General features: G+C 33.8%; 2 protein-coding genes across 2 annotated transcripts; one reads left to right on the forward strand and one right to left on the reverse strand.

The window, feature by feature from the left end:
* Positions 1–521: 521 nt before the first annotated feature.
* Positions 522–3,057, forward strand: LOC105158238 (pentatricopeptide repeat-containing protein At4g21300-like). Its single transcript, XM_011074916.3, has one exon. The coding sequence runs from the start codon at positions 666–668 to the stop codon at positions 2,805–2,807; it is 2,142 nt and encodes a 713-aa protein (XP_011073218.1). The 5' UTR covers positions 522–665; the 3' UTR covers positions 2,808–3,057.
* A 1,876-nt stretch (positions 3,058–4,933) lies between these two features.
* On the reverse strand, positions 4,934–6,911 carry LOC105158961 (uncharacterized). The gene is made up of 3 exons (XM_011075888.3): positions 6,692–6,911; positions 6,458–6,587; positions 4,934–5,906 (listed from the first exon to the last, which is right to left on the reverse strand). Exons 1-3 carry the CDS (start codon positions 6,822–6,824, stop codon positions 5,216–5,218), a joined length of 954 nt encoding a protein of 317 aa, XP_011074190.1. The 5' UTR covers positions 6,825–6,911; the 3' UTR covers positions 4,934–5,215.
* Between the last annotated feature and the right edge of the window lie 13,207 nt (positions 6,912–20,118).

The following is a 20,118-nucleotide window of genomic DNA, read 5'->3' on the forward strand; positions in this document are numbered from 1 at the left end:
GGAATTTTCTACTCGTAATGGGTTAGCTTGCAACATACTAGGGATCAAATGCGTCTTTTGTCTTGCGACAGTAGTCATTCTTTAACTTGTTATAGTAGTATTTTTGTTCTACATCTTTTTATTTTTTACGATTTCAGTCTTTTTTTCATCGGAATTCACCCCCATCGACAAGAGGAGTGAACTCCGACAAAAAAAAAGATTGAAATCACGAAAATTAAAAATATATAAGATCAAAATAATATCTAAAAATTTAGACAAAAATATACAATTTTTATGGGTTTAGTCTATTTTTAATAATAGCATGTTGTTTCTTTTGTATACTTTGAATTTATTGGTTAATCTAAAAATATTAATGTATTGAATATTGAATATTGCAATAATAATAATATGCTGATTGATTTAAAATTATTGATATTATATATATGCGGTCTCATTTAATAAAATATAATTTAATTTAATTATATTTTTTAATTAAAAAAAGCACGTATCAATCAAATATTAAAGCTAGAAGATCCGCAGTTAGCTTTGCACACAAGAACCTAACATGAACTTCTAGACCGCTGGGGCATTTCTTCGAACGGATTGTCATCACTGTTTCTTGTCCGTCCTCTAATATAATAATCAGCTATTCTATTTGAGCATTCGGCAAAACAAAGAACGCCGAGATGCACTCTATCACTTTGAATTCTTCCGTATCACTCTCTTGGGCAAATGTTAATTATCGCAATTCACACGTTGGTGAACCCAAGGTTCACCATGCAACCATGCACTATCCTCTGCTAAGGGAGAACACTTTCTCAAATGCACTTTTTTCACTACGTAAATGCACCGAAATCGAAGACCCGAAACTGGGTTCTTGTTTTCATGCCCAGATACTGAAGCTGGGAGTAGAATGTGATGTGTTTATCGGCAACTCTCTCATAAATATGTACTCAAAGTGTGACCAAATAAGGGACGCAGAAAATATGTTTGATCATATGCCTCACAGAACTGTTGTTTCTTGGACGTCAATGATGGCGGGTTATCAGCGTAACAGGCTTGCAGAAGAAACGATATTATTGTTTTCGCGAATGCTGGAGAGTCTGCGGCCTAATGAGTTCACTTTGGCAGTTGTTTTACAGGCTTGTGCATTGAAAGGTTATGAAGATTTGATTGAAGTCATTCACTGTTTTGCCATTAAAAGTGGGTTTATATTGGATGACTTCTTGCAGAATTGTTTGATAGACGCGTATGCTAAATTAGGGATGTTAAGAGCTGCAGAAAAGCTTTTGCAGAGGCTATATAGAAGAGATGTTGTTTGCTGGACTTCTGTTATTTCTGGTTGTGTATGCAATGGCAATGCTAAAACAGCTGTCGATTTATTTTGCAGTATGCAAGAAGATGGGGTCTTGCCAAATGACGTGACGATGTTAACCATTTTGCAGGCCTGCTCAGAAATTAATGACCGCAGGCTTATGCAGTGGATTCATGGATTGGTCTTGAAAGGGAGTTGGTGTGTGAGTGGACTAGTGTTGAATTCATTGATAGAGATGTACTCTACAAATGGGTACTTTAGGGAGAGTTTGACAATCTTTTGTCGTTTCTGCTTTAGGAATGAGGGTTTGTATCCTAGTCCTGAGACTATGGCGAGCCTTCTACAGGGGTGTGGAAACTGTGGGTCATTGAAGCTAGGGGAAGAGATTCATGGATACTTAATCAAACAGGGGTTTCTTCCCTGTACTATTGCGGAAAATTCGCTTATAAATATGTATGCAAGGAACGGTTGTGAAGATTCTGCATTCATCCTGTTTAGAACAATGGCCAAGAGAGATGTAATCTCTTGGAATACTATTATTAGTTGCTTCATTAAGAACAATCAGCCAGTGGCGGCATTGGGACTTCTTGGTGAAATTCACAGGGAAGGCTCACAAGATAATGTTTATCCAGATTTTGTCACATTACTTGCATCTCTTGAAGCTTGTTCAGACCTGGCCTTGCTTCTACAGGGTGAAGTCCTTCATGGCTACTTAACAAGAACAGGATTGCTTGGTGATATTTTTATCCAAAATGCTCTAATAGATATGTATGCAAAGTCAGGAAGGCCAGATTCTGCAGAGAATATCTTCAAGGAAATGCATGAAAGAGACATAGGGTCATGGAATTCAGTTATAGCAGCATATGGGATCAATGGAAATGGGACCTCTGCTTTAAAAGTGTTTGCTGATCTAGAAAGATCAGGGACCAGGAAACCCAACGCAATTACATTCACCAATGTTCTTTCAGCATGTGCTCATGCTGGGTTGATAGAAGAAGGTTTCAAGATTTTCAATTCAATGGAGAAACATCATAATATAAGACCAAGCATGGAACACTTTGCTTGCATGGTAGATCTGTTGGGAAGAGCAGGTAGAGTCGAAGAAGCAGATATGTTCATTTACAAGATGCCAATGCGACCAGGTCCTGATGTTTGGGCAGCTCTGTTGGGTGCATGTGTGGTTGTCGACAACGTGACCATAGCTGAAAAGGCAGCAAAAGAGCTTGCCATTATGGAACCAAGTAGCAGCATCTGGAGAGTTGCCTTGTCCAATGCATATGCTGCTGCCGGAAAATGGCAAGAAGCCGCAGAGATAAGGGCAGAATTCAGACGATCAAAGCAGTTCATAAAGGAAGGAGGTTGGAGCAGTGTCAATGTCGAGGGATATGAGTTCAGTTTCATGGCTGGAGATACTAAGCATCCCGAAAGTACACTGATCTATGGAATCATCGGCACATTGCAACATCACATGCAAGATCGCACTTCGATTTGCAGTACCGTCGTCATAACTTAGTAGGTCGACATTAATGAAGTGGAGGTGGATAGCTACAGCAAAAACCAACTGAACATTGTTTTGTGCAGGTAATATTAATTTGTACACTAGCAACTGAAGTTCATTCGTTTGTACCAATATATCTGAAGCAGAAGCTACAGCTTCCAGCTGCCAGATAATGTGGTTCATATGTTTGTATATTTAAACTTTAATTAACCTAAGAAATATATCGAATTTTATTCACTTTTTAATGCTAATTCACATTTTCAAAGTCTATTTATTTGATCCCCCCCCCCCCACCCCCCCGCCTCCCCTCAATTTGGACCAATATCCGAAATCTAATAATGTCCAAATTCAGACAAGTTTGTGAGCGGAGTAACAAGAGTTGATATGTGACATGGCCTCAAGGAAAAATGGCAATTTTAATCTTATCTTATATTATATGTAAATTACATGCAAATTTTCAATTAAATTGATCAGAAAATGACTAAAAAGGCAAAATTATATTTTTGGTCCTGTAACTTTAGACCATTAGTACTTTTGGTCTTGTAACTTACTTCATTTATACATTCAATCTTTTTTATGATGAATTTAATCTTAAGCATCCCACATTTGGTCCTATTTTGGCAAACTTAGTCCTAAATTGATAATTTTGGTCCTGACGACCAATAGTTATAAGGCCAAAAATGATATCTATTACAATGCATGTGAGAAGGATCAAAATTGTCAACACGGAACTAAATTTGTCAAAAAAAAAAAAAAACTAAATGTGATATGTCTAGGAGTAAATTCGTTAAGAAACGGACTAAGTATGTAGGGCCAAAATGCTAATTGTTTAAAGTTACAGGACCAAAAATGTAATTTTATCTAATTAAAATTGTCAAAATTTCAAAATTATAAGACTAAATTCAGAAAATTGATTCATAAAAAATAAAAAAAATGCCACCCTCATAATGAGCTACAGAACTAATTGAAATCATTGGCTCTTCAAACTCATCATTTCATTTTTAAAGTAAACAAAATTACTGGTTTTATTAAGTTAATTAAAACAATATTATAAAGAAATTAGAACATAGAGCAAACTACTTGAACTGAACTGTGGATACAACTTTCAGAACAAAGAAACTAATGAGATCAAAAGCTGGTTATAGATATGCATAAGTTTGTATCAAGTAAGGCATGTAATAAACCTACTTTTTGAATCCTCAATTTTTGTGAATATGAATAAGAATATGAAAAACAAAATATTTTTCTAATTTTTATCTTTTCTTTTCCTCACTGAAATTTTAATATGTCCTCAAAATTGTGTTAATTAGGTGATGAAAATTATTTTCAAGAAACTATGTGCATAAACATTACATTAGCCTCTCCTAATATTTGATGTATAAATACTTCTTTTTTTATTTAAAAAATTATTATACCCCCTAATATTTGACATAACTATGTAACCATTAGACGGTAAGATGAAAATATTAACTTTATACCTACTGAATTAATTTTAATTTTTCTAAAAAATAAAATAATGTTGGATGTGGTAAGGTGTAATTATAAAAAAATGTAAAAATTTGATGTTGGACTTATGTTATTAAAGAAATATAAAATTTTAAAAAATATATAAAATTATAATTCAGACTCCTAAAGGATATTTTGGAGCAGTTCAATATATTAGATAACATAACAGAAAAAAATGTTTGGACAGATGGTATTTTCGGGGCGTGGGGGGGCAAGTTTCAGTGGAGCTCGACGTGGTCCACCCAAATGAAAATTATTTATATCACTAGAAAAATATTACTATTGCCTAGCTACATTTTTAATGATTATGGACTAATAACTTTTGGTGAATAACTATTATCAATCATGGTTAAATAAAACGGATGCAAAATTTTAGATTATCCACTGGGAAAAATATTTTTTGCCATGGTTATGAGCCATGACTTTTAGCTACACTCACAAAAGCTAAGACTCATGGCTATGGTCAATGACTATTGATTACGGCTATTTAGTTTAGCAATAGCAATTAGCGATGATTAGATATAATATTTGTTCCTGCTGTGTATATAGATATAAGGAGATTTTCGAACATAATATATTATGAAGGGAGTAATTAACTAACACAAAAACAGACATAATGTGAAGGAGCTGCAAAGTGGAGAATTTCATGATCGATCATCCTTTATTTCTTGTCCAATCCTTTACAACATGGTTCAAGAAAATTAAAACAACTCACATTTTCTCTGTCCAATGCCTCTCATTTCACCATCTCCAAGTATATATATAAATGTAAATAAAAGTTAAATCCACCCAAAAAAAGGAAATCCAAGAACCAATAAAACAAACATAAATAGAATTAGAAAGCACTCACATGCAATGCAGGATTAAATCTGGGATTAACTGTTATACTGTTCAGTTCTACTATAGATAGTTGTCAGTCATAGAGATGAGGGGAAAGAAGAGAGCATAGTCCCCATACTTGATGATGTTGGGATTATTTCATCTCCTGCAGTACCAAGTTGTCCCTCTGCTTGATCCCAGAAGAAATAGCTACTCGGACACTGCTGTGATGATGTCTCAATCCATTCATTTATCTCATTTCTCTGCAGGCAATCAAGTGATCCAATTTGTCCTCCTCCGATGCCTACGTTCATCCCATAATTTTGAACTTCGATGGGCACCATTATGTTCTCCATGATCGAATTCATCATTGGCCCCGTAAACTGTACCAATTCTGGTGTTTGGACCTGGCCATGTTGCTGCAGGTTTAGTTGCCATGTGTCTGAATTCAAGCCAGCATTGTTTTCTTGGAAGATTTGATCGATCCGGGACACGCTGGCGCTGGCGCTCGTTCCTTGAAAACTCGAGCCAATGTCGAAAATGAATGATGGGCTAGGTAGAGGGAATAGGGTTTCTTGCACCTGTGACTTTGTGGTTAGTTCTTGATTATTCAAGCAGTCTAGCTGCGGGTTTTGTGTGTACGAGAATTGGAAAGTTTGGTCGGACTTAGGTGTTTTGTTTGTCGAAGTTGAGGTAGGCTTTCTGATCTTCTTCTTGATCCATGAGTTCCAGTAGTTCTTGATCTCATTGTCCGTTCTCCCCGGCAAATGGCTGGCTATGTGTGCCCATCTGCACGTCGGGACACTTTAGTATTTCATGCAATGTACTTGTCTGAAGCTATGCTGAAACAACTTTAATTTTCTTGAAATTTCAGGGACAAAAAACAAAATGTGCAAAAGAAGGCATCGAAATTTCGCCTTGATTTTATGTGACAACGTCACTTGAAAAGTGCATTGTTTTTCAAATGAAAACATTCTACTAAACAAACTTCTGACATCGACTTCCTAACTTCTTCAGACATCTACACTATGTACATGATTTGTACTTCCCGATTCAAAATACGTACACATGCAAAGATACGGACATGGCGAATTTTGTCTAGAGCAGGCCGGAAACAGTGTTCATCACTGTCAGAAAATAGTTAAGCCATTGCTTTAAGCTTCTTCCAAATTATTATGACCTAATTAAGTCCCAGATGATTAATTCTAAGCACTGAATTGAAGTGCCCGAATCTTGTGTCTTAATTACTCCAACAACTTACAAAAATCGTACAACTACATGGTACTAATCTAATTATGCAATAACACAGATGCAATTTATAAACTAAGTAGTTCAAAAACCTGTTCCCGACAGCCCCATGTAGGCTGATAATCAGCTTCTCCTCTTCCGGCGTAAACCTCCCCCTCCTTATATCAGGTCTCAAGTAGTTTATCCACCTCAGACGACAACTCTTGCCGCATCTCTGAAGGCCTAAAAAGCCAGAATCAATCATGCACCGACGCCCATCAGAACTCATCACAACTCAAAATGTAAAACGCCTATGAATCATAACCAAACAAGTACAACGAGCGAACCTGCTTTCTCGGGCACTTCGCTCCAACAGCCGTAGCCGTGGGTGGTGATGTACCGGATGAGCTTCTCGTCCTCCTCCGGCGACCAGAGGCCGCGTTTCACCTTCTGCTGGTTGCAGCAAGAGTGGTGACCCATTGGGTTTCGGTTGATTTAGTCACTGCAGCGAACGGGTATCGCGCGATTAATTATTATTAATTGGTAGTATATTTAGGGTAAACAAGAAATATATTCTGACTGGTTCCGGCTATAAATATGTTGGGAGTTATTGGGATCCGACAGAAGAGCTGAAATTGGACCCTTTGATAGGTCCCATAAATGTTCCCATCTAACCCTGACATGACATTTTATCAACTCTCACTCCATCGATCAGTCTCTATGTATTATTATTACAAGTCTTTCGGCGTTCTATTTTCTACGTACACATGTATTACGTAACAAACTTCACCTACATATATAGCATCCATCGCGCTGCCGGTTGGTCCGTAGACTCTTCTTGCAGCCTCTTTCCATCCCCACTCCCCACACACACTTGCTACTTAAGACATTGAAAAACAATTAGCACTATTTTATTTTCATATATATATAGAATATCCATGTTATAAAAATTACATTACTTATTTTTATTTAAGGAAAAAAATTATGTGTAGTGTGTATATATTAAACGGAAAAATACAATTTAATCCATGTATTCTGAAAAATGAGTAATTTATTCTCCAGTGAAAAACAAAACAGCAATGTACCCTCTTGTGTTGTAATAGAGCAAAATACTCCTCTCGGCCCAGCAGTGAATTACACGCGCAATGCGTGCATCTGGGTATAAATGAATAAAATATTATTTTATTTATATGTATTTAATTTAATATATTAATACATATATATTTATATAAATAATATATAATATATTAATATTATATATTATTGTATAAAAATTATATATATAAATATTTTCCTTCTTCTTCATCCTCAACTCATCGAATTACCGTCGCCCTCACCACCATCTCTCTCCGCTCGCTCCACAGCCTACCTCAGCCCCCGCCACCACTGCCGTCGCCGCTATTGTCTCCTCCTCCTTCTCCCTCCCCCTCCACCGGTGTCTCTCTCTCTCTCTCTCTTTCTCTCTCTATATATATATATACACATATATCTATATATGTAAATAGATTTATTATAAAAGTATAAATATATATATTCAAATTTAATTATATATAATATTTTATTTTTCTTTTTCTTTTTATTTATGTGAATTTGATTTAAAATATATAAAATCTACATCATTAATTTATTAGTTAAATTTGGACCTTAGATCGATTTTAAGATCCAATGGTTATTAAATAAGAATATAAATATTATTTTAAATTTTAAATTAAAAATTGTTAAAAAAAATAGAAAAAAGCGCGTGTTGAAATACGTCAGATGGGTAATTTGATCTATTTCTAATAACATAGGGGGTAAATTATTGGTTTTTTTTTTCACAGAGGGTTAAATTGCTCATTTCCCACAACACAGAGGGATAAATTGCATTTAACCCTATATTAAACAGGAGAAATAATATTTTTGGTCCCATAACTTAATGTCTTTCCACCTTTGGTATTATTGGACTACGAGATTCTCACTTTGAGTTTTGTATCTTTAATAAAGTAACAAATTTTTTTGGTCCCATGGGTTATTTTCGTTAGATATTTAACAGAAAAGGTCATGTGGTCGTTAAGTGCATGGGACCAAAAATATTTTTTTTTAAGTTATAGAATTAAAATTGAGAATCACGTAATCAATAGGATCAAAAAATATTGTAGCTAGCCCTAACGATTGGCCATGTACAAAGCATGTGATATTTTTCCTTAAAATATATAACATAAATATGTCGTGGATGAGATCAAAAGTGTTATTTTCTAAAAGTTATGAAACACAAGTGACAATCTCTAATGAAACCAAAAGTGAAAGGCCTTACGGAACGAAAAGGGATTCTTTCCTCTACTAAATATATATGGAACAGAAGAATTAGTGGAATTTGAAATAAAAAATTGAGTTTAATTTTCCATTTATGTTCTTGATTGATTGGAAAAATTACAATCTTGGTCCAATAACTATACGGATGGCAGTTGTAGTCCTGCTAGAATTGAAAAATACAATTAAGCCCTACAATTTTAAAAAAGTGGCACATAAGAACAAAACCTATCCAAATTTATATATTTGGCCAGGATTTGGCATCGGCTCCTCACATAATTAGCCCTAAATTCTGGCCAGATTGCAATGTTGGACGAATTTTGTTCTTGATGTGTTTTTTCTTTTAATTGTATGGATTAGTTGTCAATTTTAACTTCAATAGAATTAAAATTACTATTTTCTATAATTACGGGACTAAAATTAAATTTTTCATTATTATTTTCGCTTTTAACCTATATTTTTCTCTTTTAGGTCATTGATGGAATCATAATATACGAAAGACGTTAAGAAGATTTCACCTAATTTGAATATCATGGGGGCGTTAAATTACTTTGTTATAGGCCGACTCGATCTGTTTAATGGAGGAAAATTCATATCCTCCTCCTACATCAAAGTCCGACCACATTAGTCACGTACTTTGATCTTGTCGGATTTTGTTCGAGTGGTGAAAAGCTTAATTATTTAGTTAATGTGGTGTTTGGTAAAATCTTATATTATTATTCAATGATTTTCTTTTATCGAAAAACTTAAATATTTAGATGAGTTCATAGTTTAATATAATATGATAGGACGGAAAGTGTCACTGTCGTATAGTTAGTGGATCGAAATTGCACTTTTCCCTTATTAGATTTTGCAAGATATGAATTATACCCTTGAATTTTATGATTAATTGGATTACATAGCGAAAAATGATATTAGGATTTTTATTGGTTTTTAGATATAATTATGAAAAAAAATGCAAGCAACTCCCTTGTGATATTTCAAATAATCAAATTACCTCCTACGAAAAGAATAACAATTTACTTTTCTGTAATTTTAAAAATGCAGCAATTTACCTTCCTATGTTTTTCAAAATGAAGCAATTTATATACCTCTTTAAACAGAGAGATAAACTGCTTCATTTTATAAAATACAAAAGAATATATTATTATTATTATTTTTTATTTATTTACAATATCACAAGAAGATAAATTGCATTAAACTCTATAGTTATGTTTCAGAACAAATATATATATATATTAGAAAATGACCCCCAATATATATATATATTAGAAAATGACCCCCATACGCTGATACCTCCTCCTATATATATGTAAGAAGATTTTGTGTTGCCAAATGATAAAATATAGAAATGTAATAAAAGCTGTACCACTTGGATTTTACTTCCAATTGCAGCTTCAGCTTGTTCGTGAATTCTGGTTGTTGGAAAGACGCATGAAATTCACGTTATACAGTACTACTCCATATGTTATTTTCATTCTGACTTCCAGAACTATGTACGTGCAAATCTTTTCACTGTTCTGACATCATCGGAATTTAAGTACCCATCAAATAAATATAGTATAAGATGTGTCCATCGAACAAAAACAAAAGTGCTCCGCAACTATACATGTTGCCCCTATCGATCGTCCAAGAAAAGTTACGATGTATAGTATTATCTCCTGTCTTTACATGATTATGAACCCTGAAAAATGTATTAGCTATTTTCACAAAAATTACAATCGATGATTATTACGAGGTCGTGATTAATTATAATTATTTATTACGGTTAATTTTTTTTAGTTACGACGATTCATCATGATTAAATGTTACATTTCTTTCGTATAAACCATCATAATTATGGTTTGACTAAGTTAGAAAATTGAGAGAGTTGTGAATGAGTTATTGCAATTATAAGGATATGTGGGGTGGTTGTTATACGAGGTGGACAATACAAGTTGTGGTAATAAAAGGATGAGAATGTTTTGCTTAATCAGCAGAAAAATCGTGGCTTAAATGCATTTTTGGTCTTATAATTTAGGTTATTTGGTATTTTCGTTCTTTAATTTTTTAGTAGAGCATTTTGATCCTACATCCTTTTAATTTTTGAAATTCTACTTCTTTTTCTGCTGGAGTTCATCCTTTTTCCAGAGAAATGCATGTGCCTCTTACGTGATATTTTTAAAATTGGGGTTTTTTTTTTTTCTATTGGTCAACTTCTACTCGTGTTTTTGTCCTTTAACTCTCTGCGGTAACATTTTCGTCCTACATCTTTTTATTTTATTCCTTTTTTTCATTGTCATTCACCCTTCTCGTCGGTGGAGGTGGAGTCCGACAAACAAAAGGACTAAGTTATAAAAATTAAAAAAAATATATAGTATCAAAATACTACTCTAAAAAAATAATGAACAAAAACGAAAAATACCCTAAGTATCGGATCGAAAATACCAGTCAAGGAGAATTGCGTTTGTATCATATGTACTGATTAGAGTTCCTATAGCCGACCTATTGACACTAATCAAGAACCAAGTCCTAACAATGTGGGGATCATCAAGACACTGATCAGTACGTATGTTTAGCCTTATCAAACACTTTGGTAGAATTCAAATTCTCATCGTGGTGTGACAAAATCAACCTTAATCCATCTATCCAAATGAAACCCTACACAAGTATTAGAATAAATTACATTAGAATTCCCTGAATTCAAGTCTAATTCTAAGTACAGCTTCTTTCAGTAAAATTTTCGAGTATGCTTTGAAATTATAGTTGTGATTACAAGTACATCCACTCGCTATACAGTATCCCCTCAAGAAATGTACCTGTAATTTTACAAAGAATCAATAGAAGTGTTTGTATAATTAAATTTAACATTAAGGGATGTCGACATAATTTCGAGGGTAAATTACATTTTTGGTCCCATAGGTGGACCTATTTCCAATTTTGGTCCCATACTCAAACCAATTCGCACATTGAATTCTATATGTGTTTTTGTTGTTTTTCAATTTGAGGACCATTGAGGGATTTTCATCCAATTGATAACGACAGTAGTTCTCTCCGTTATTCAATACAATCAAAATAAGGGTAAATTATATCTTTGGTCCCATAAGTGGACATGTTTTTAATTTTGGTCCCACACATAATATGCGAATTAGCCTGAGTGTGAGACCAAAATTAAAAACAAGTCCACTTATGGGACCAAAAATATAATTTACCCTTATTTTGATTGTATTAACTAACGGAGAGAGCAGCTGTCGTTATCAATTGGACGGAAATCCCTCAATGGTCCTCAAATTGGAAATATATATATATATATATATATATGTATGAGACTCAATGTGCGAATTGACCTTAGTGTGGAACCAAAATTGAAAACAGGTCCACTTATGGGACCAAAAATATAATTTACACTAATTTAGATAATCCACTCCTAAAGGATCACTTATTAATAATAAACCAATGTCCAAAAATTTTCAAAATATGGTCTGCAGATACAATAACATATGAATTACGTGTGATGAGGACAGATTGTCGGCAGGGCAACTTAAATTAAGTTAGAAGCTAATTCATATGCATGTATTTTTTATTTGTCTTGCTAATGTATAAATCAAAGGTTTTTTTTACATGCATAATTAATAATAATACGTAGAAAGAGAAAGGCATGATTTGAATGAAAGGGATGGTGAATTGATGCTAATCATCCACCATACTGATTTGAAAATCGCGACTTTTGCTTGGATGGAGCTGAAGCTGAATTTGGAAGTAAAATACAAATCATTCTAAAAATGACGCTTTTAAGAGAGAGAGAGAGAGAGAGAGGTGTGAGAAAGGAGGAATGATTAAGCTTAGCTTTAAGGGGGGGCAAATGGCAATTGAGTAAGTTTGGGGCCCTACCTCATATTTTAAGAAACTATTTTCACAAAAACAAACATGTGAATGCTTCCTTCCTTAACCTTTTTGTTTTTTTTTTTTAAAGGTAAAATTAGTATCAGCTTTTTTAAGATTTAGTATAATTATAAAATATATTTTGTTGTTTGAAAAATTATCGATACCCCATGATCGTCTAATAATTAGCTCAATCCATTAATTTTCGTTAGGTTTTTAATCCATTTTTTTGTGGTGAACTGTCTAAAATGTCATTACGGGTCTAAATTATGAGTTTACTTAGTTTAAAATTTTATAAAATTTTTTATGAACTAATTGGATAATTTCTTTTATAGTTTTTTTAGAATTTTCCGTCCACCATGTTTGATTTTTTTATATTTTTTTAAAAAATCAAATTAAACACAACAAGGGTAAAGTTGACAATTTCAGACCTTTATCCAGTGGTTACATGATTTTATCAAATATTTGAGAGGTAATTTTTCAAAGAGCGAAACGGTATTCACAGTGATGAACTTATCTATTTTTTAATCGAGTTAAATCTCCCATGGTTATCATAACTATGAGAATAGAACTTTTACCGCTACACAAGAATTGATAATTTCATGTTGTACAAATTACTACGTACAATTTATAAAGTATGATAAAATTAATATTATCAACTACGGTCAAATAAATAGATGGAAAATATTTAACATTTTAACCACAATAAATCAACATTTGTCATATTATTAATCAGGGCTAAAGTATTCATAATTTTTCACTATTATAATTAGTGTTTTGGACTCCCTTACTGAAATAAAGGTCGATAACTGTTGAGATGCTTTAATTTATCACTATACACCTCTACTTTTCACTTTTTTTTTTCTATGTTAGTTAGTCATGATAAAATATTATATATTTTTTTACAATATATGAAATATTATCCGCATAAAGACTTGCTGGGATATTCCTAATATGATTATCGTCCCCCGATCGTTGTGGTTTATTGTATATAAATTAGGTGTAGAAAAAATTAAATATTTAAAATTTATTTTGAACAATATTGTTTTACTTTGTCATACGAGTAATTGATACAATAACCTTTTTTTTTTTAAGTTTTTAATTGTTTTTTCTATGTTTGCGGGTGATACGATTCACACTTTGCTTCCCTTGGCCGAACAGCTCGTGGTCTGCCGACGTGTTGTGGGCTGCTAGTAGATGAAGGGGCAAGCACGCGATATTTGCGTCCTATCGTGCCTTACTTGATTCCTTGATTTATCACATTTGGCGTGAGCGTAATCTTTGACGTTTTGATGGGAGCCATCGTGATTCACGGACTTTGAGTACACTTATTTTTAAAGATGTGTGATAGAGGATTCTTAGTGTTCAACTTCCTTATACTATTAGTACATGCACACTTTATCGTTTATAGCGGATTCCTTAGCCTGTCGAGAAATCCACCTAGTTGATGCTTGTTATACTGTACTTATGTACCCCTTTACTTAATGAAATTTATATTTATAAAAAAAAAATTCTAATTTTTTAAACTTTATTTGAATTAACCTACGTCTTTCTGTAATGCTTCTTCCACAGTAAAAAATATTACAATTATCCATAACCAAGTACTATAAATTAATTAAAACCAACTTATAATATATATATATATATATATATATATATATACTCATACAAATGACAGATTACATGTCTCGACAGTAATTTAAGCACACTCAATGTGTTTACATAATTAAATTATATTTTATTATATTTTTTAAGTAAATAAAAATAAAAAAGAAAGATGAAATGAATAATAGATCAAAAATAATAAAATAAACTGATGTGTATAAAATAAGAAACTATCCCTCTAAAAAAAATTATCATTTAAATTAATTAATCAAAAAAAATATTTTTGTGGAAGAAATAATTGCTACTCCCCTTAATAAATAATATAAATTAATAACTCACAAATAAGTTGAGGTCCAATGACTTGTTCGGATCCCTCGATCTGTGGGTCTTCATAGTCTATTTTAGTATATAATTACACTCCCTTGAGATTTGTTTCTTTTTTTTTTTTTAATATCAGCAAATTCAATTAATTTTAACTAATACAGGGACTTACTTGTTAGACGTAAGCAACCTTTAGGAGTGTTAGAAATAATTTCCTAAACCACAAGGAGTTTACATAGAATTACACCAAACCTCAGGGAAGGGGAGTGTAACTCGCCTTCCCTGAGTTTGGTGTAATTACATGTAGATCTCTTATGGTTTGAAAAATTATATTTAATACCCCTGAAGTTTTGTTCCTTCTAACAAAGAGGTCCATCTGTTAGTGAAAATTTACTGAATTTGCTGATATTAATAAAAAATTAAATAAAAAATAATATTTACCATTAATTGACTTATTGCAGGTCAATTTTTTTTTCTGAACAAACTACCCTTATAACGGTAAAGATATATCTTCTCACATGCATTCATTTGTGAAGACTAATGAGGGTAATTTGATCATAAAAAGATTAATTTGACCTGCAATAAATCAACAATAAGTTAATTTGGGGTAAATATAAATTTTTTTCATTCAATTTTTTATTAATATAAGTAAATTCGATTAATTTTGACTTATGGATGGACTTACTTGTTAGACGAAAATAAATTTTAGAGGTATTAGATAATTTTTTTCAAATCATAAAGGATCTACGTGTAATTATACCAAATTTCAAAAGAGGAAAGTGTAATTGACTCTATTAATCAATTATATATATATATAACATTGATAATTAATGTATGCCAATTATTAATAATTAAAATTCATGATATAATTAATCAATTTACTAAAAAAAAATAAAATAGAAGGCCTCCACTATAATTAAATTGTGGTCCTCGTGAGTGTGACCTTTTGCTGTCATTAGTACTTTGATTTTGGGGATTTGGTCAATTGCGTCCAGTTATGGGCCCATCCGGTGGACCCCGTCCCCCCATCATTAGAATTTAGACGCATAATCTCTTTTTTGTTTTTGTTTTTTTTTTTTGAGTTTGAGTCATACAAATTTAAGTAATTAATTTATTTTTAATAATAGTATTTTTTAATTATATTGAAATTTGTCAATTAATTTAGAATTATTGATATATTTTATATTGAAAAGTGTAATAATTGTAGGTTGGTTGATTTTAAAATATTGCTAGACATATATATTCATTAAAAAAGAATCCCCTCTTCTTTTTTAAAAAAAATTTTACTTGTTCCCTTGGCTAGAATCTTTTAATTCCCTGTCCAAAATCTTCTTTCTGGTGGGACATTATATTCCATATCGAATTTCGTTGAAGCAAATAATAATCATATACTAAGTGTTAGTTAATTAATTAATTAATAATAATAATAATATACTAAGTTTATTGTATGATGACTATTTTAAACACTAAAGTTAAATATAGCTACACCCTGTAATATTTTTTAGGAATTGTTTGTATAAGCATTTGAATAAGGGGTTTAATTGTAATTTTGTAAAAGAAAAATCTGACGTAATTATATATTTTGACATAATTTTAAGTGATGTCAATATAATTTATCCTTAAAAAAAATGTCTAGAATGTCCTAACCAATTTCGATCGAATTGCAAATGACGGGATTAATAATATAATTATTATTGTGCGCTAGGTGTTGTTTCCATGCTCGTCATATTGATATTTTTTTCTTACGAAAACAAAAATAAATTATATTATATGATATATTATGAATTTAACTCTATCAAATATATTAATAATTTATGAGTAAATTATAGCTGCTTTTACTGAAATCAGTATAATTACAACTATCTTTTTATTGTTTGAAAAATTACAAATACCACCATCAAATAAAGAATAAGTATGTAGTCCTTAGGCAGTTAGGTAAAATTGCTACTTTACACTTGCTGAATTATTTTTTAGAAAAAATATCTAAAAAATAAAAAGATTTGAGGGCAGATAAAGTAAATAATCCATAGAGAATATTACTTCATAAAAGTATTTTATAAGCTTCTGAAAAGTATATATTATTATAATTAATAATTCAAAAGGTAATTTTGGACAGGTTTTCACAAAATTTGGATGAAAACATAGCGAAATGGGCTTGTTGCACCAGAAAAATTATAACATTTAACTACAGTTAATTACCATGGATAAAAACAAATAGCCGTAGCAAATGATTATTGACCACAACAACGCAACGGCTGTTAGTCATGATTTTTGTGAGAGTAGCTAAAATATTTACAATGGTTAAGAACCATGACAAATATTTTGACCATGACTTTTAGCCATGACAAATAACTTTTTCATGGTGGAAAAATTATTTTTTTGCATTGTTTTTATTTAACTGTAATTAATAGTAGTTGATGCTCCCTAAAATTATTGGGTCAAACTCACAAGCTAGACATACAAGTTCAGCCGGCTAAGAGTGCAGTTGGCTCATCAGCAGGATGGATAAGGACCCACTAGCAGGACAATAAAGCCCATCAGGGAAGATTGGCCCACAGGCTTACTTGCTACTTTATTGAACCGGTATACCCAAAAAATAAGCCCATTTCAACCGAACAGATCATCATATAGTTGGGAGGACACATCGTATAGCTTGCCAACACATTTGTACATATCACCCTAGGTGGTTCCAAGTAAACCGGTGGCAAATGAGTTGGAAAATTTATAAATAACTAACTCCCGAATTTTTAATCAGGTTTGGTAGGATTTAGTCCAACTCACGTATCTCAGACAATATTTATCTAAATCACCAACGATTTGTTGCAGATGACAACCAACTCAAATAGCTTTATAATGGGGTAACGAACTTAGTAATTGATCATGTACCTAACTCTATACAAGCCCATAAATAGATATCTTGTGCAAGTTTATGGTAACACCACATTTATTCTCAAACTCTCGTTTTCTTACTCTGTTCTCTCTTGATTTTTTGAACTATTCTAAGCTTATATTTTGCACTCCACACAAATATTTATTATCTCTAATCATATCTCACCATTATTCTCATTTTATTTCAAGTTTTTCTTTTATTTTCTCTTTAATTTGTTACCTTAAGCATTAGAGTGCTAATCTCTACTTTGCAGGGCTAGTCCTCTGATAATCTTTGAATTTTCTTGAAGATCCTTCGACTCTTGTGGTGTGGCCAAATTTCTGGTACTCATCATTTGCGCCGTCTGTGGGAACATTGAGCTTTGGCATGAGAAATGAAAATTTTCAACAATGGAGGTGATCACAGATCCTACAAGGGAGACTCGTCCCTCCCTGCTGCATCTGGACATATTGTTCCACCTACAGACCCCACTTTGGGAGATGCTAACATCCTTGGTCCAGATCCAGCACCAAGAGTTGATGCTCCGATTCCAACTCTAACTCTTGACCAAGCAGTTGGACCTGTTATTTTGAATCCACTCTCCTGTGAACAACTTCGTCAATTCGTCATGGAGACCATCAACTCAATCCTTCGCGGCTCTCAAGCCAGCGGAGCAGGACCCTCTTCCCAACAGGAAAAAGGAGGAATACCCGGAGTTTGGACATGGACGAGCAGATTCCTGCTAGACTTCAGCAAAATTGATCCACCCCTACTGATTTTGCAAGCAAAGAGGTAGCCGGACATCAGCCCCTGGTATCCGGCAGTCCCTAAAGAAGGAGATGGTGGAACTTCGCTAGCAAGTGACAAAAGAGACTATGCCTGCTATGCCATTCCCTTTAGTAAATAATCATGGTTGAAGAACTTCCTGTTCACTTTTGAGCACACCTACTTGCTTATGACGATACCACTGATCCAACTGAACATATACTAATGGCATTAAATGTCGTGTTTTCCTTACTACACTAACAAATTCTACCAGCAATGGTTTGACCAGCTTCTAGCTAGATCGGTCTTTCGCAGAATTTAACTCTCTCTTCCAACACCAGTTTACAAACAGTAAGAAATACTAAAAGTCAGTTATCAGCCTTATTGGGGTCAAGCAGGAAGATAGTGAGACTCTAAGGCTCTATGTTCAGCACTTCAACACAACCATCCTTGAGGTCCTAGCAGCTCACCAGGAGATGTTAGTCAGTGCATTCACCTAAGGACTCCATGGAGGTCCCCTTTTTGAGTCCCTAGCTAAGAAGCCAGCGGTTGACTTTCTATACATGCTAGCTCGGGTTGAAAAGTACATGAACCTAGAGAACGCCTAACTGGTGAGGAGCAATCGAGATAGGCGGAGGGAGAACAAGTTGTACTCCTCCAGCAGGAGCAGAGGAGAGCCTAGGGAACGGTACAATCCCTTTGATCCAAAAAAACGAGCAGTATAACCCGCTCATCACTAGCCCAGCTAGAATACACGTGGCAATTGACCAACATCCTGCCTTACAATGACCTAAAGGCTCAGAGAAAGGTACCCAGCTCCCAAAATCTAAACATTTTTGCAGGTATTACTGGGAGTATGGGCATGACACCAATCAGTGCCGCTAGCTAAAGCAAGAGATAGAAAGACTTATACAAACCGGCTACCTAAAGGATTACGTGGACAAAGAAATATGGATGAAGAGAAGAAATAACGCTCTCATCACTGCAGAGCAAGCAAACTGGATCAGCGCATCAAAGGATGCAAGGGCACGACTTTATCTTATGTAGGACGATTACAAATTATTTAATCTGTTCTTACTGCCGTTAGTATCTATTGGGCGACGACCCTTGAGCGAGGGGGTTTTTGGGGTTGGAGGAAATTCCTTCGCTCACGGCCACTTCTCCATCCTTTTATTCATTATTTCATAGGGGATGGAACTACTTTTTCGCTATGGCACGATCCTTGGTATGATCTTGATCCACTCATCCAACAGTTCCCGCAGGGCCCTCGACTTACAAACACTATGAAAACGAATAAGGTTGTGGTTTTCCTTCTAGATGGGCAATGGTGTTGGCCCTCTATCACTAACGCTCACTCCCTACAACTCTTACATTCCGGTCCACCCATCCATGGAGGGGCTAATCGTATCCTTTGGCGGTAAAAAGATACACAACTAACACTTGCTATGATGATTTGTTCACTACGGGGTAAAAGGCCCAAGGTAGGCTGGTCTTCACTATTGTTGGGCTATTTCAAAACTCCTAAACATGCTTTTGTGTTATGGCTGGCGATCCTTGGTAGACTCTCTACTGTGGAAGCCTTGGTTGGCTCATCTTAATATTTCCTGTGTACCTTGTTTTGATGGTGCTGATTAGACTCATGGTCATCATTTTTTTTGCTGCACTTATTCGCATGGCTGCTTGAGGGTGATTCGACGCACACTTCGGTTCGATTGGCCAAACCGATGCGTCTTATGGGCTGCTCGCAGATGGAGACGCAAACACTATGTTTCTATGGCCTACCACGCTCTTTTGGACTCGTATGTGTACCATATCTGACGTGAGTGCAACATTAGGCGATTTGATGGAGTACATAGAGATACACGCACTGTGGGTGCGCTGATGGTTCGAGATGTGCAGTAGAGGATTCTTAGTATAGAATTACCTACTGCTATTAGCACTTGTGCGCTTTACCGCTTATGGCAGATTCTTTAGCCTGTTGAGGAAACCGCTTAGATTAAGCAAGTTGTATTGTACTATTATACTTTTTCTTACTTAATGAAAATTACCTTTACCGAAAAAAAA

The sequence above is a fragment of the Sesamum indicum genome, linkage group LG1 (genome assembly GCF_026168435.1).
Source record: "Sesamum indicum cultivar Baizhima isolate 11 linkage group LG1, ASM2616843v1, whole genome shotgun sequence".
Lineage (NCBI taxonomy): Eukaryota > Viridiplantae > Streptophyta > Magnoliopsida > Lamiales > Pedaliaceae > Sesamum > Sesamum indicum.

Coding starts and splice junctions, on each gene's coding strand:
- LOC105158961 (XM_011075888.3), bottom strand. CDS start 6,824: ATGGGTCACCACTCTTGCTGCAACCAGCAGAAGGTGAAACGCGGCCTC. Junction 6,588..6,691: donor CGAAGTGCCCGAGAAAGCAG/GTTCGCTCGTTG, acceptor CTGGCTTTTTAG/GCCTTCAGAGATGCGGCAAG. Junction 5,907..6,457: donor CATGGGGCTGTCGGGAACAG/GTTTTTGAACTA, acceptor CCCGACGTGCAG/ATGGGCACACATAGCCAGCC.
- LOC105158238 (XM_011074916.3), top strand. CDS start 666: ATGCACTCTATCACTTTGAATTCTTCCGTATCACTCTCTTGGGCAAAT.